We start from the raw sequence: 16,953 nt of genomic DNA, 5'->3' as shown, positions 1-16,953 counted from the left end.
CCCTTTGGAATGTCTGGCTTTGCACTTTTCACACAACACAAAGCCAGGATCCTGCTGGCCTTGTTCCACAGTTCCAATTCCATTGAAGAGGACGTCTGCTTTGCTTTGAGATGGCGGTCTAATTAGTGCCAGGCCACTGTCTTTTTCCATTTGGGACGGTCAGGGCAACCCCAGCTCTCTTATTCTTTTTTTTTCAATTGGTTTATCATGGGGCTTAACCTCGGGGCCTGGGTGCTATTCTGAGCCTTTTTGCTCAAGGCTAGAACTCTATCACTTTGAGCCATAGCTCCACTTCTAGTTTTTTGGCAGTTCATTGGAGATAAGAGTCTCATGGATTTTCCTGCTCGAGCTGGTTTTGAATGGCAGTCCTCGGACCTCAGCCTCCTGAGTAGCTAGGATTACAGGCGTGAGCCGCCGGCACCTGGCCCCGCTCTCATTCCTGAATATCATCTGGGGTTTACTGGACAAGAGAAACATGAGAGCTTGTCCTGGTTTCCATCCTTGCACTGGGTGTTGGATGGTCATCTCAGTGTGTGTAGAGTGGATTCAGAAAGTGTCCCGTCAGGGCCCTGCCAGCCACGGTGTGTCCCCACAGTGGTGTTTTGTGGTGGACTCTAGCTTTTCCTATCTCTGCAGGAGTGGGAGGGCCAGCCTGGCAGCTCTGCCCAGTGGGTCTTGGTCAGGATGCCTTTTGGTCCTAACTCACGTGCTTGCTTAACCCCACAGTGAACCAGGTTCCTTCTAGGACAGCCTGCATTCCGACACACGTCAGACATGTGCTTGCTTTAGGTGAGAACACAGCTATTTAATTGGTGTGCTAACTTCCCCAAAAGCCGAGGAGGTAACGCAGAAGACAGATCGTTATGGAGTGTTACCTGTGTCCCCTCCTGCACAGCCTCTCCTTGCTAAGTGTCTCTGCCTGGAGAAAGGTCCCCAACGGCCTAATAGAACCTGAGCAGAGGTGGCAGATGCGAGGCTTGCTGACACACTGTGGTAATGAGTCCTCACCCTAGCAAAACCAGCCAGGGAGACACAAGCCCGCCACACCAGCCCCACATGGAGCTGATTATGAGTGATTTTGAGAACCGTCTGTGGGCCCAGGTCCCAGGTGGCCTGGATCACAGCCCAGCTGAAGTGCTTCATTTTTATTTTGTTTTAAAGGGGGAATTAATATTCTCATCACTAAATGCACACTAAAGATTCGACAATAGGCTGGCTTTTCTCTTTTGTTAAAAACTTGCAAAGAGTTGCTGAGTTGAAAGACCACGTAAAGCTCCCCATCTGAGGAGGTAAGCGGCTGCGATTTCTTGTTTTGAGCAGTGCAGCCTGGGCGAGCTGCGAGCCGGGGAGACCCTGGGGGACCCCTGCCCGCTCGCTACCAGCCAGCTTCCACGCGGCGTGTTTGTACTGCTGAAGACGGCGCGTGCCTTTCTAAATAATTTACCGATTGATTAATAGACTCACAGGGGTATAATTAGTGAGGGAGAGACGGTGGGCACCGTAACCAGTACAGTGCTTGGGGGAACGGGAGCCTTTTTTTTTTTTTAACAGAAACTTTCTAGGGTGCTGGGCGTTTGAAGCTAAGTTGGGAAGAGCTCAGTGCCTCTTCCCTTTTGAAGTGGAAATAGGACAGTTTGAATCCGTCGAGTTTAATTTTTCACAAGCTTTAGGGGCCCCGCAGAGCAACTCCCTTTTTATTATTGAAAAAAACTCTACATTTTTCTTTCATTTTCTCTCCACATGTGCGCGCGCGCGCACACACACACACGTGTGTGCACACACACAGTCCAAGCAGTAAGTCATGAACACATTAATTTACTTTTCTGTTGAGTGTGGGTTTTCCTCGCCATGCCTTCCCCACGTGTGTCCTCCAGCGTCCCCAGCCAGGGGCCTCGCTGGAGGGGGCCAGAGGTCGACTAACAGCTGCCCCCGCCCCGTAATGTATGCGTCTGTGCGGACCCTCACCTCCAGCTGACAATGCTTTTGAAGTAGCTTCCTTTTTCAAGTCAAACTTTCGACTTATCCACTGGGACTGCTACAAAGATTCCTTATGGAAAATAGGTAGGAGTCTTTTTCAGCCTGAGAGAAAGCCTCTGCTGGCCAGGCCAGCCAAACAGGGCAGTAGCCGGGAGAGCTGCTTGCATTCTGAAGGCCCCAGGGCCTCTCTTGTGAGGACAGTTCTACCACGAGGGTGGGGGGGAGGAGGGGTCAATATGTGTCCCCCTCCTCATCAACAGGTTTGTGGCCCACGCGAGTCCCCCTCTCCCTTTTCCTTTTTTCTTTCCCATCTAGACTTTGATTGTGAAAGTGCACTGTTGTCTTTGTATATGATCAGAATGCCTGCCAGTGGGGTTGAAGCCAGGTGAGAACCGGTTATGAAGCTGTTCAGTGGACATTCAGTGGAGAAACTGAGGCAGTTAGGGATTCTAGACCCATTCTTCTCCACCAAGAATGTGTGCAGCAGGAGTAAGGCCAGCCAGTGTCTTTGGTGCTTTGGTGTGCTTTGCTTTGCTTTGCTTTGCTTTTGTGCCTCATGTTAGCCCTTTGCTTTTCTGCTCAAGGCTGGCACTGTCCCACTTGAGCCATACCTCCACTTCTCACTCTTTTGTTGGCACGGGGCTTGAACTCAGGGCTCAGGCACTGTCGCTGAGCTTTTTTGCTCAAGGCTGGCACTCTACCACTTTAAGCCACAGCTCTACTTCTGGTTTTCTGGTGGTTCATGGGAGATAGTCTCACAGACTTTCCTGCCTGGGCTGGCTTTGAACCCCAGTCCTCAGATCTCAGCTTCCTGAGTAGCTAGGATTGCAGTGCAGGTGTCAGCCACTGGCACCTGGCTCACTTCTGACTTTTTGCTGGTTACTCTAAGAGTCTCTCAGCTTTGTCTACCCAGCTGGCTCACAACCATGACTCTCAGATCTCAGGCTCCTGATAGTAGGATTACAGGCGTGAGCCACTGGCACCTGGCTGGTGTGATTTCTTACCACCACAGAGCAGCCCCAGATTTTCCTGTGGACAGAAAGCTCAGTTTCCTGGACATGCGGTTACAACTAGACAGAACAAACCCAGACATTTGTGGGAAGTCCACGGAAAGCCCAGAAGTGCAAAGTGTCCTCCTGCTCTACCTGGAGTGTCTGGAAGTATGTGCCCTCCCGGGCAGCCCCCATGGCCTCAGAGAAGAGCAAACCTCCAACGCACTGAGCTGTGAAATCGTCTTGGACAGTCCGGACCCCTGAGGCCCAGCCCTGCTTCTCCAGAAAGGGCGTCTCCTAGCACGCCTGTCTGGACAGACCCTGGCAGGGCCAGAGCTGCGTCAAGCCCTTTGCAGGCCCCAAGGCCAGTGCTGCTGAGTCCCCTGCCCTCTGGGAATGTCCTCCATTGACAGGGAATGTCACTGCTTCTTCCTCCAAGGACTGTGAGTGAGGCCTGCGGGAGCTTGTCACCTCGAGCCGGCGCCCAGGTTTCTCCATGTAAACGGACCTGGCACAGAGGAAGGGAGGCCTGCAGCTCCACACCTGTCTATGCAGCTCTGGGTGACCCTGGGCAGAGAGACAGGACTGGTGGGCTGAGGAGTGGAGGTGGGTTGGAGACAGGAGGTCCTGGCACCCAGGGCTGGAGCAGGGAAGGAGGACTTCTCCCTCATGACCTCTCCCTGATCTTGGCTCCATAATTCCGCCCCCACCTCAGCCTCTGTGGGGGGTGAGCAGGACCTCTTCTGAGCTGCCCATCCCCATCCCCCCACCCCCACCCCCAAATCTCCCATTTGCTGGTGCTCAGTGCTGGCTGACGGCTCCTTGGGTGGCAGAGCAGCACCAGCCTGGCTGGTCTGATGTGTGTTAGGGAGCGGGCAGGTGGCAGCTGACCAGGCCACTTTGGTAGGAGCACCAGGAAGGGCTCCGCCAGCATCCAGGGCCCAGAAATGATCTGCTGCCCATGCTTCCGTGTGGATGACACCCCACTCGTCCTGGTGGCACGGACTGCACGACCAGAAGGGTTTCTAGCGAGATGGTGAGCAGGGGTGAGCCTGGGGTACAGTGTGCTGCCGCCCCGCTGTGCGACCTTGGCCAGCCGCTCACCCTCTCGGGGCCTTAGCTCCCTCTGAAAGGTGGACTTTCAGATTGGGTGCGGTGAAGCGTGTCCACACAATGGCCCACACAAGCAGGGCACCTCACCCACAGGGGACCGTCGCTCGCCTCCTGTCAGGATCACAGGGGCAGACGTGCCGTCCTCCTTGTGGCACGGTGACAAGGCCCCGGCACAGGTATGTCATGGATGCAGGTTTCGATGTCTTATTCTTTTCCTGCGGCCACCTTCAGCCTTGGATGCCTGGTCTCTGTCACCAACAGAAACTGTCCCTGTTCCAGTTCATCACAACTGCTGCCCAGTGGCCTGTGGTAACAGGCTAGCCCACCGCTCCATGGCCTCAGTGACAACTGGTCATTTAGTGGGTGGTTTGCTGGGTGAGGATTTGGGACAGGGCTTGGGCAGGAGGGTGGACCACTGCTGCTGTCTGGGCTCATCGGGCCCTGCCTCTTGAGTTCCTTGCCTCTCCTCCATATGTATACTGACGTGCCTGACACGGATTCCCCATCCCCTTCCCCAGTGGCTGATGACAGGCTGGGGTGGGTCAAGTATTGCTCCCTGCAGCCTCCTACAGCTGGCTTGGTTTCCTCACAGCATGGCGGCTGCAGGTTGCATCCGAGGATCCGAGGGTGGCCAAGCTGCCAGGATTCATACGACCTAACCTCAGAGGTACCCCCCCCGCCCCACTTTACCCGGCATCAGCCTGGCCTTACTGGCCAGCCTTGACTCAAAGGGAGAGCCATGGGCCCCATCCCTCAGTGGTAAGGCTGATGAAGGTGCAGACATCTTTACCCCATGATGAAGCCTGTTCCGAACACTCTATTTTGTTCAGGACTGGCCATATCACATGGCTGAGGTAGAACATGGCCTTATAAATGTTTAGCTTCTGTGTGGCTCAGTGGGGTTTGCTGCCACCAGAGACCTGGGGGTTCAGTCCTGTTCTCTCAAGAGAAGGAAACCCCAACTGGGAGGTGACGTGGTCCCCGGTGAACTGGCTGCAGACAGAATTCAGGCCTGTGGGTCTTCCCATCGCCGGTCCTTCTAAACAGCAGTGTGGCAGGGCACAGAGTGTGAGGAAGCCTCCCCAGACCTGGGTGCCAGTCTGGGCTTTTCTGCCTCTGTCTGTGTGGCCTTGGCAAAATGGGTTTCTCTTGTTGCGCCTCAGTTTCCCAGTCTGAAAAATAGGGTGTTATTTCATAGGCTTGTTATGGTTATGTGAATGAATACTTGTACTCAAATAAGCACACCCTGGACCAGAGCCAGGCCCGTGGGTCCACCCCATAGTGCACATCCTGTTCTGTAGGCTCCCCGCGGCACCTTCTCTATCCCAGAGCACCTGCTCTCCCAGGCCGCTGGGTGGCTTCTCACAGATCTCCTTGCTGCCTGTGAGGTGTGGGAGAAATAACTGCTTCTGAGCCCCACCCATTTGAGTGGAAGGGAGATGAGATCCTCAACTCCCACAGGTAGTGTGCAGTGTTGCGGTGTTGTGTAGTGTGGTATAGTTCATTTAATATGTCACACATACGCATGTACACACACACATGCTTTTTTCCAGATATTCTTAGATTACATTGAAAGATGTAAAAAATGCACTTTGAAATAAGAATAGCCATCAAGTTGTTATGCACAGTGGCTGAGTACTTTTTTTATATTACTTTGGCAAGTGAAGTAGAGGGAATTTATAGAAAAATGGCTGCCCCTGAGTGGTCTTTTGTGTGTGTGTGTGTGTGTGTGTGTGTGTATGTGTGTGTATGTGTGTGTGCTGGTACCTGGAGCTTGCACTTCAGGCCTCACCACATGAGCAATGTCTGCATGTCAGCTCTTGCTGATTTATTGGAGATAGTCCTACACAGGCTGCCTTCACATTGTGATCCTCAGATCTCAGCCTCTTAAGTAGCTAGATTGTAGGCATGAGCCCCAGCTTGAGTGCTCTTTTTACTCACGTGACATGTCACTACCTGGGACACACGAAGATGTCCCTGGGGGCAGTGCTGCCACCCAGCTGTGAGCATGCCAGTGCTGTGTGGACCCCGAAGAGAGAGGTTGGAAGTGGGTAGCCACTCTTCCAGAGGTGAGGACCCCAGGGGGACCCTCTAGAGAGTCAGAGCTCCAAGGGAAAATCCAGAATTAAACTGTTGTTCTTTCCTGGCACTGTATCTTTCTGGTAATTTCATTGTTGTTAGTAAGCAATATAGATGTTAGAATATAGACTTTCAGATCTTAGCAAACACATCTCTCTAATCTTGCACCTGGAGGAGTAAGCCTAGCAAGACAGGTCTGTCTGGGGCAAATGACCTCAGTTTACCAAGGAGCCAACTAGATCCAGCGAGCTTCTGCCCTGCACACTTGAAACAATCCTAGTCTCTCCCTCCCTGGCGGTTTCACCAATGTTTGTAGAGCTTTTCAAGACTCACTTGGGTGCAGCACCAAAACCAACCAGCAGGTGGCAGTACATCATAAACAAACAGCATTAGTACAGCGGACCTGGCCCTGGGTCCCAGCACCTCAGTGCCAATTTCTGTTCCAGCCGTGGTGAGGGCTTGCAGGTCTCTGCTACCAGGAGTCGGCCCCATCTCCCAGAAATCATCAATTTAACTTTCACTGGATCCCAGTGATGTGTGACACTCCCTCCAAAGCTCCCAGAATTCTAGGGAGGAGATGGGCCCAGGGGTGGTGGTGATAAGGCCTTTTCCTTGTGAGCACTAGAATCGAAATTAAAACAAAAACTAAATTACTTGCCGGGTGCTGGTGGCTCACGCCTATAATCCTAGCTACTCAGGAGGCTGAGATCTGAGGATCGCGGTTCAAAGCCAGCCCGGGCAGGAAAGACCGTGAGACTCCTATCTCCAATAAACCACCAGAAAACCGGAAGTGGCGCTGTAGCTCAAGTGGTAGAGCGCTTGCCTTGAGCTGAAGAGCTGAGGGACAGCGCCCAGGCCCAGAGTTCAAGCCCCACGACCGACAAAAAACAACAACAACAACAAAAAAAAAAAAACTAAATTACTCCTGTCTTGTAAGCTGTCTGGATCTGACTTACTGCCGGGGGCCCTGGGGACCCCTTCATGGTAGGCAGGACCTGGAACCCCGGAGCCCGCAGCTGTGCTGGGGTGCTGAAAGAGAGGAGGCTTTCCAGCCAGAAGGTGTGGCTGGCCAAGCGCTGGGTTCCTTCCCATCTGCCCCAGGGAGTGTCTGCCTGCCAGACCTGTGGAGCCTTCACCTCCAGACACCTGTGGCGGGAGCCATGGCCTGCCTTCTCTCACCTTTCTAAGCCAGCTCCAGCAACCTTAGGGCCCTTCTCCGGCCTCCACCCAACCTCGCTCCCAGGCTGGGACACAGTGACAGGCCGAAAGGCCAGGGGGCCTTGTGATGTGTGGACCACAGACAGCAGCTGGTATGACCTGGTTTGGGGCCGGGGGAAGGGGGAGGGGAGAGACAGGGGAGCTCCAGTCTCCAGGGCAAACTGGGTACCCCCTTCCGCTGCCTCAGTCCCACAAGACATTGTCCCAGCTGAGTGTAGCTGAGGGCAGAGCTACTGCCAGGAGAAATCAGTCTGTCCAGGCTCAGTTCACAGTGGCCCAGATCCTGTCTGAAGCCCAGAGTTGATGGGAGGGGGCTAAATGTGAGGCTGGGGTCTCTCACCAAGAATCTGCCTTTAGGACAGGACAGGAGCAGTGGCCAGGGCTCCCAAGCAGTATGGGCCTAGAAACACCCTGTGAGAGAGCCTGCACTGAGCCCCCTTCCAGGCCTACCCAGGCTGCAGGGGTCCCTGGACTGAGGTCAGCCTCAGGATTGGCCTCTACCGAGGATCTTGAGGGCAGGGAGAGAAAAGCAAACTTCTAAAACCAGGAATAATGGTATGCTCACATCTTGCACTTTCCTAAACCTGGGGCTGACAGGACATTCTAGAGTGGTTGCCCTTGGCAGTTACTTGCAGGCAGGGAGAGATGTTAACTGTCACGGTGGGAAATCAAGCCCCAGGCGTCTGACTTAATGGTGGGAGACTTGAGCCTGGCTGGGCCTCTCTGAAAGGAGCAGAGAGGATAATGGACACATTACCCAGGGACTTTAAACTCCCTGCAGAAGGGAGAGTGCAATCCTCCCCAAAGAACACGTTGCTGCGGGAGAAGCAAGGGGTGGAAGCCTGCAGAAAAGAAGGCACAAAGAAGGAGAGGAGAGGAGAGGGGAAGGGGGAGGAGAAGGGAAAGGAGAGGCAGAGGCAAGGCAGGCACGGCCCATGTGGGCTGGTTTGAGTCTTCAGGATTCCCCTCTCCCCTGGGGTTCTGCCCACTGTCGCTGCCTAGGGACACTGTCCGGGAAGGTGGGTGGCCTTGGAGGCAGCCATGTCCCAGTGCCCTTCACCCTATCCCGAGTAGGGGACCCCGGCAATCTCCCTGGAGGACACTTGCATGAGGGACAGGCATCTCTCGCTTCAGCCGCACCACCCCTGTGAGGCTCTGTGGATTTGCCTGTTCCATGTTATTCCAGGACTGGAGCTTTCCCAAGAATACTCAAGACTGGCCGATTTGGGCAAATACCATGATGCCAGGCTTCACAGCTTGCCCAGCTGGTGGAGTTAAGAGAAAGATGGAGCCGTCCACACCCAGGTGCCTCCAGTGTAGGAGCACCCGAGCCACCGCGGTGGCTTCTCCCGGAGTCCCTTGTCCCTGCGGTGTGACCTCCTCCCGGCAGTGGTTACCTTTTAAAAACTCATTTTTAACAGAAGACTTTTAACACATATTAAAAAAATGGAAGAGTACATCTTTGGGGACCTCTGGCAGTACAGTGAGCCCTGGCACCCCTCTGAATCTGGTACCAGCCCAGGGCACCAAGCCACACCCCCAAACCCAGACATCTACCTACCTTTGCTTGGAAGCTGAGGCAGGCTCCTGTGTAGGGATGGGGGTGAGAGGTCTGCCTGCTCCCCTCCATCCACACAGGAGCCGCCGGTGCACAAAGTTCCCTACCACTACAGGCACTAAAGAGGGCTTGACCGCGCCAGGGTCATCCCACCGGAGGGGGCCTGGGCCTTTCAGTCAGGATCCTGTTGAACTATCTCCTATCTCCTCTCTCTGTGCAGGGATCCTGAGCTCCACAAATGGAGAGCTTGCATCTGACTTCCAGGCATGCTGTGCCTGGCTCTCATCTCTCTGGGTGTATATATATATATATATATATATATATATATATATGTATATATATATATATATATATGTATATATATGTCCATATTATAATATTATTTATATTGCATATTTAAATATATATTTAATAGTACCTAAACATGCACATGTTTAAAATTTAGCTGCTTGTAGAAGATATTTATCACATTTCCCCCATTCTGTCACAAGTTAAGGTAAAAATACATACGTATATCCGTATGTGTGTATATATATTTTCCAGTTATGGGACTTGAACTCAGGGCTTGGGTGCTGTCCCTGAGCTTTTTCACTCAAGGCTAGTGCTCTACCACTTTGAGCCACAGCACCACGTCCAAGGTAAATAGTTTTTTTAGAGGGTGCATAGTATTTCATAGCACGGATGAGCATTTTTTATTAAAATTCCCCTCTACTAGTAGACACAGCACATGTGCCCCAGCTGTCTGTGAGAGTCGTGTGTTCATTCTGAAATAGACTGGGCAAGCCCCTCCAGGAATCTTTTGTCAGCTGAGGGAGGAGCTGGGAGAGAAGGCTTTGTGTTGCAGTCTGTCGTCCTTTCTTTCCTCTGGTCAGATTTCTCCCTGGCCGATGCAGTGTCCTGGGCTGGTTTGTAAGTGGCTGAGGCTAGGGACGTGGACTCCAGGGCCCCCAGGCAGTGTGGCAAGGCCACAGCTGGGGCCTTGTGGGCAGTCATGGTGCTGTCCCACCTCTACACCAACTGATTGGATGACCTTAAATATATCACCTAGGACCCAGACCCAACCGTGAGATGACCTTCCAAACAATTTTTTTATTATTTATTTATTTATTTATTTTTGTAGGTCGTGGGGCTCATTGAACTCTGGGCTTGAATGCTGTCCCTGTACTCTTCAGCTCAAGGCGAGCGCTCTACCACTTAAGCCACAGCGCCACTTCCAGTTTTCTGGTGGTTTATTGGAGATAAGAGTCTCACGGACTTTTCTGCTAGCTTTGAACCTTGATCTTCAGATCTCAGCCTCCTGAGTAGCTAGGATTACAGACGTGAACCACGAATGCCCAGCTCCAAACAATTTTTTTTTTGACACCCATAGTAGGGTTTGAACTTGGGTTTAGAGATGATCATGGAGGAGCTAAGGTGATATAATGAAAATGAGAGGAAGGAAATCCTGGGAGGGACTACTCAGGGCCTTGCACTTGGTAGGCAGGTACTTGATCCATGTCCCAGACCTTTTTTGATGTCATTAAAAAAAAATAGAATCCTTGGGGCTGGAAAGGTGGCTCAGTGGTAGAGCACTTGCCTTGCATGCCTGAGGACCTGGGTTTGATTCCTCAGCACCACCTAAGCAGAAAAACCCGGAAGTGGTGCTGTGGCTCCAGTGGTAAAGCACTAGCCTTGAGCTGAAGAGCTGAGGGACAGCGCCCAGGCCCAGAGTTCAGGCCCCACAACCAACCCCCCCCAAAAAAAAAGAGTCCCATGTTGTTACTGTTTGTGCCAGTACTAGGGTTTGAACTCAGGGTGTAGGGTGTTGTTTTTTAGCTTTTTCTTTCTTCTCAAGGCTAGCATTCTACCACTTGAACCACAGCTCCATTTCTAGCTTTTTGATAGTTAATTTGGAGATAAGAATCTCAGGGACTTTACTTCATGGGCTGGCTTCAAACAGGATCCTCAGATCTTAGCCTCCTGAGTAGCTGGGATGACACCTAACCAGAGCAGTGTTTATGCTTTGGCCAGCCTGGACTGTTATCCTCCTGTTTACATTTCCCTTATACCTGGGGTGACAGGTGCATGTCAGCACACCCAGCTTTATTGATTATCATGAGGATTCTGGAACGTTTTTTTGCCCCCTGCTGGCCTCCCAACTTTAATTCTCCCCATCTTAGCCTCCTGGGTGTCTAGGATTACAGGTGTGAGCCATTGTGCTCAGCATTGCAGTGCCATTTGAGAAGGGAAACCGCCTATTTATTCCATATCTACTGTGTGCTGGGCAGTGTGCTGGGCTTGGACAAATTTAGTAGAACATATCCTTTGTGCACATGGGCACCCCTGGCTCCTATGAGAGCCAGACATTATGCACAGAGTTACCTAGAGTGTTGGCTACAAATGAGGGGGACCAGAGCACAGGTGAACCTGGGGTGGGGGTGGGGTCACAGACCTATGGTGCAGGCCAGGCCACGGCTGCTATGATGAAGGGGACCAGGGTAGGGAAGCCTTGGGAGCTTCTCCAAGGAGGAAGGCAGGCTCCAGGTCACTTGCAGGCCCTGCTGGTCCTGTGGGGAGAAGGCAAGGGAAGACAGCCCCACATCATACTGTCTACCAGGGCTCTGCACTCTCTCTCTCTCTCTCTCTCTCTCTCTCTCTCTCTCTCTCTCTCTCTCTCTCTCTCTCTCTCTCTCGCTCACTCGCTCTCTCGATCTCTCTCGCTCTCGAGCCCTGGGCCTTGAACTCGGCCTGAGCACTGTCCTTGAGCTCCTCTTGCTTAAGGCTAGCACTGTACCACTTGAGCCACAGCACCACTTTCAGCTTTTTCTGTGATGAATTGAATTATAAGAGTCTCACAGACTTCCCTGTCCAGGCTGGCTTCAAACTGTGATCTTCAGATCTCAGCCTCCTGAGTAGCTAGGAGTACAGGTATGAGCCACTGGTGCCCAGCTTCCAGGGCTGCTCTTAAGGCAGAATCCTTTATCTGCTCTCTCCTGACTGGGAGATAAAGGAGGTAGAAGAATGACATCTTCCCCCTCCCCCCCCCCCCCCACACCATCCTTGTGTTACTGGGGATTAAATCCAGGGCTCATACCTGCTAGGAAAGTCTACTTACCCCTGAGCTATGTTTCCAGCCCACCAGCTTGTATGCTTGTGTTCTTTCTCTATTTTTTGGAAGTATTGGTATTTGAACTCAGTGTTGAGCTTGAGCTCACACAGTTTGCTTATTGGCTAGTGCTCGGTTACTTAAGCCTCACCTTCAGCCCTGGAAATGCATGGACTTTTCTGTCTGAGCTGAACTGGATCTCAGCATTCGGAATAGCTAGTCTTAACAGAAATAGTCGCTGTCACTTGGCCTTTTCTTTATTTTTTTAATTTTGAAATACAGTCTGTCTTACCAAGTTGACCAGGCTGGTGTCTACCTTGGAATCCTCTAGCCTCAGACTCCCAAGTAGCTGAGGCTACAGGCTTGTACCACCACACTGGCTTAAAAGCCCACATTTCAGGAGAGGCACATAGCTTAGATTTGTGCTTCACAGGGTGGAGGGAGGTTCTGGGAGGACGTTCACCTCTCACTCCCCACAGCCTGGGCCTGAGGAGGCCCACACGTGTGCATTAGGGCATGCTGAGAGCATGGTTGGTAGGAGGAAGCTTCTAGAGAAACTTCCAATGTTCAATGGCTGCACCTTTAGCAGAGCAGCCTCACTTGGGCCATGTTCACAGCAAACAGTGGTAACATTTACCCAGTATTCCTGGGAAAATGAGTGCAAAGAGCAGGAAATGCAGAGCAAATTGCCAGAACGCACTACATTAGCAACATGGGCCGTTTAATGATTCTGGAAAGAGAGGTATGAATTTCAGGAAAATGTCAATTGCAGCAATGTAAACAAGAGGCTTGGAAATCTCTTCTGTGGGGCTTATTCAGTCTCTCCTTGTAAGTAGAGCTGTGATTCTTGAGACAGCCTGGATCCTAAGATGGAGGAGGGGAGGATGGGGGCGGGAGGGGAAGGGAGTGAACCCAGAGCAGCCAGCCCACGGGTTCCTTCCCAGCTGAGAACTAAAATTTTAGGTGGGGACTCAGCTTCCCTGGAAAGGGTTTGCAGCCAAAACTGGAGCTTTGTGCATTGTCGTGACTGAATGTGTCTTCCCCCAGATTCCCGGGGTGGAACCCATCCCCGTCGGTGATGGTGTGAGGAAGATAGATAGTGGGGAAGCAATTCACTCATAGGGTGGAGCCCCCATAATGGGGATAGTGCCCTTATAATGCTGACCCCAGATTCCCGGGGTGGAACCCATCCCCGTCGGTGATGGTGTGAGGAAGATAGATACTGGGGAAGCAATTCACTCATAAGGGTGGAGCCCCCCTAATGGGGATAGTGCCCTTATAATGCTGACCCTAGCCAGGTGCAGGTGGCTCATGCCTGCAGTCCTAGCTCCTCAGATCTGAGGATTGCAGTTCGAAGCCAGCCTAGATAGGAAAGGCTGTGAAACGCATACCTCCAGTTAGCCACCAAAAAAGCCAGAAATGAAGCTGTGGCTCAAAGTGATAGAGCTGTAGCCTTGATCACAAAAGTTCAGGGACAGTGCCCAAGCCCTGAATTCAAGCCCTAGGCTTGGTACAAAATAAAATAAAAGTAAAAGTGACCAGAGACACCCCACCACCACCTTGCCTTCTGCTATGTGAGGACCAGTAAGAAGGCACTGTCCATAATCCTGAAAAGTCGGCCCGACCAAACACTGAACAGGCCTTGATCTTAGATCTCCAGCCTTCAGAATTGTGCAAAACGAATTTCTGTTGTTTCTAAGTTATCCAGCTTACGACATTTTTGTTACAACTGCCAGATCAGATTAAGACAGGCGGCAGAAACTGCCTACATGTCACTGGAGGGTTGGGAACAACCCTGGCTTCCCATGAGGAGGATGTCAAGGTCAGGGCAAGGTCACCACACTGCCCAGCTCAGGAGCCTTTGTCTTCTATGGCCACACATTGTCCAGCTGGTTCCACGTGCTCCACTTAAGCCCAGCCCTCAGCAGCTCAGTCTTTGATTCTAGAAGGTTAAGAAGCCTGTGGAGCAGCAGGTGCTCACTGTCCTTCCTTTCAGTCCCTGACAGTCTGGTGGTGAAGGTGCTGACCAGCCGCCTGGAGAAGCAGGACTGCCTTCAGAAAGGGTGGGTGCTGCATGACTTCCCGAGAGACCTAGACCAGGCCCAGCTGCTGTGCGCCAAGGGCTTCAGTCCTAACAGGTGAGCTGCCTCACGCGGCTGCCCCCCGGGGCTCCCCTCACTTTTTCCACTGGGCAGCTTCTTGCCCGCAGGAGCCTTCCAGTGACCCTGAACTATAGGAACTTGTCTAACTTCCACCCATTGCCTTGTGGACTAGAAGTCAGGCCTGGGCTCAAATCCCAGCTCTTACATTCCTGATTCATAAGACGGTGGTTAATGCCCAGCTCGTCTTAGGGGAACTGAGCAAATCAATTGGTGTTTTCTTCTACTATTTCAACCATTTCTCTGGCTTTGTACTTTGTACTTTGGTATTTATTTTGATGTGGTTGGTATTTACATGAGTCTTTTTCCCCCCATTGGTTAACAGTTGTCTCCAAACTAGACTGAATATTATATTTTGTTGGTGTTTTGTTTTGCACTACTAGGCATTTGAACTCAGTGCTTGGGCTTGCTAGGCTCTTTCGGCCATATCTCCAGCCCTGTCTTTGTTTTTGTTTTTATTTGTCGGTGGTAGGGCTTGAACTCGGGGCCTTGGTTCTGTCCCTCAGCTCTTCAGCTCTAAGTGAGCATTCTGTGGCTTGAGCCACAGCACCACTTCTGGTTTTCTGATGGTATATTGGAGATAAGTCTCATAGACTTCCCTGCCTGGGCTGGTTTTGAACCACGATCCTCAGATCTTAGCCTCCTAAGTAGCTAGGATTACAGGGGTAAGCCACCAGGCAGATTTTTTAGATCTATATGTATAGATGTAAATGGTACCAGTGGGTCTACCTATAATGCAGGTGAGTTTATCCATTTTTGTGCTCTGGGCTCTGGCGTCCGCAATGTGATGATCATTTCAGAGGTGTCATTCTCCCTCCTCATCGGGAAGAGTTCTTAGAACTTTGGCAGCTTTATTCCTTGGAGCTGGCACTTGGGAACAATTGCTTGTCAACAACTTGATTGATTTTGCTCATAGTGTCTGGTCTATTTTAATTTCTTCCTTTTCTTGTGCAATTGGTATTTCTCCTAGAAAATCGTCCCCGTCCCCTGGGTCTTTAACTGCCTCAGCATAGTTTTGCATATCTCATGAGGCACTCCAATTTCTTCTCTATTTTGTGGTTATTTTCTCTTTATTATTGCTAATTTTATGTATTTGGGTTTTCTTCCTTTTTGAAGATCAGTTGAACTGGTAGCCTGACTTTTTAATGAGGTTTCTTTGTTTTGTTTTGTTGCCCAAGAAGCTTCAAATAATTGATTTATTTATCCATTCTACTGTTTTGTCAGTATTCTGTTTTCATTAAATTTAGTTTTTTCTTGATTAATGACATCTTCTGTGGTGAGTTGATTTTGTTTTTTTCTGTGTTTGTGCTGTGACTGAGGCTTTGAATTGTCCTTTCTGTATAACCTTAGCCATAGTTCATATTTTTCAAGTATAATATTTTCTTTGTATATATGTGTGTATTCTGATACTGGGGTTTGAATTCAGGATCAGAGCACTGTCCCTGAGCTTTTTCACCCAAGGCTAATAGCTTTTTTGCGGTTAATTGGAGTTAAAAGTTTCATGGATTTTCTTGCCTAGGTTGGCTTTGAATTGCAGTCCTTAGATAATAGCCTCCTGAGTAGCTAGGATTAGAGGCGTGAGCCACCAGAGTGTGTGTGTGTGTGTGTGTGCGTGCGTGTGTGTGTGCGTGCGTGTGTGCGTGCGTGTGTGCGTGCGTGTGTGTGTGTCTGTGTGTGTGCGTGTGTCTGTGTGTGTCTGTGTCTGTGTGTGTGTGTGTGTGTGCGTGTGTGTGTGTGTGTATGTCTGTGTGTGTGTGTGCGTGTGTGTGTGTGCGCGCGCGCGCGTGCGTGCGCTGGGCCTGGGACTTGAACTCAAGACATGGGCCCTGTCCCTGAGTTTTTTTGCTTTAAGGCTAGTGCTCTACCACTGAAGCTAGTATTCCACTTTTGGTTTTTTAGGGGGTAGTTTACTGGAGATAAGAGTCTCAGAAGCCGGGTGCTGGTGGCTCATGCGTGTTATCCTAGCTATCTCAAGAGGCTGAGATCCGAGGATCACAGTTCAAAAGCCAGCCCAGGCAGGAAAAGTCTGTGAGACTTTTATCTCCAATAAACCACTCAGAAAACGGCAAGTGGCGCTGAGGCTCAAGTGGTAGAGCGCTCGCCTTGAGCTGAAGAGCACAGGAACAGCGCCCAAGCCCAGAGTTCAAGCCCCACAACCAGGAAAAACAAAAAAAAAGTATCAGAGACTTTCCAGCTGGGGCTGGCTACAAACAGCAGTCCTCAGATCTCAGCTTCCTGGGTAACTAGGAGTACAAGTGTGAGCCACCAGCTCCCAGCTTCAATGTTTCCATTTAATTTTTTAAAATATTTTCATTTTTAAAGTATTTTTGAAAGTATGGTTTAGTTTTCTTACACTTGAGAGTTGTTCAAAAGAGTTTGAAAATTCATTGGCCTTTTGGTGTTTTAATTTTTAGCATTAGTTTTACATTTTATTACAGAAAATAGAAAATGTGTTTAAGTACAACTTTTGAAATTTTATTCTGTGAATATTTGGTAGGTACTTGATGATAACATGTATTTTTAGCTTAAAGTTACATCATTAGATGTGTTAGGTAAACCTATTAACTTATCATTTAGCTTTCCCATACCTTTCTTGCTTTGATGCTGTTGTTTGCTGACAGTGTTGGTTGCAGCCTGTCAAGAGCTCGACCATTTGCTAGCTTCCTGTTAACAGCATATTTCTACTCATTTGATTGTGTATCTTACAGTTTTGCTTTATATGTTCTGGTACTATGTTATTTAGTACATAGAGATTGATGTTGGAGGGTGCTC

At 50.6% G+C, this 16,953-nt stretch overlaps 1 protein-coding gene across 2 annotated transcripts in view; it reads left to right on the top strand.

The window, feature by feature from the left end:
* Ak8 (adenylate kinase 8) overlaps positions 1 to 16,953 on the top strand; it is a 117,494-nt gene that overhangs the window by 55,515 nt on the left and 45,026 nt on the right. For both annotated transcript variants that reach the window (XM_070014932.1, XM_070014931.1), the window contains one exon: positions 14,019 to 14,160. In XM_070014932.1, coding sequence (XP_069871033.1) covers positions 14,019 to 14,160 — 142 coding nt within the window. The remainder of the gene's footprint in view (positions 1 to 14,018; positions 14,161 to 16,953) is intronic.

This window comes from Dipodomys merriami, unplaced genomic scaffold, assembly GCF_024711535.1.
Source record: "Dipodomys merriami isolate MVZ:Mamm:240054 unplaced genomic scaffold, mDipMer1.0.p SCAF_11, whole genome shotgun sequence".
Classification (NCBI taxonomy): Eukaryota; Metazoa; Chordata; class Mammalia; order Rodentia; family Heteromyidae; genus Dipodomys; species Dipodomys merriami.
Note: the sequence above shows the minus strand (reverse complement) of the source record. Positions and strands in the feature narration are given on the sequence as shown.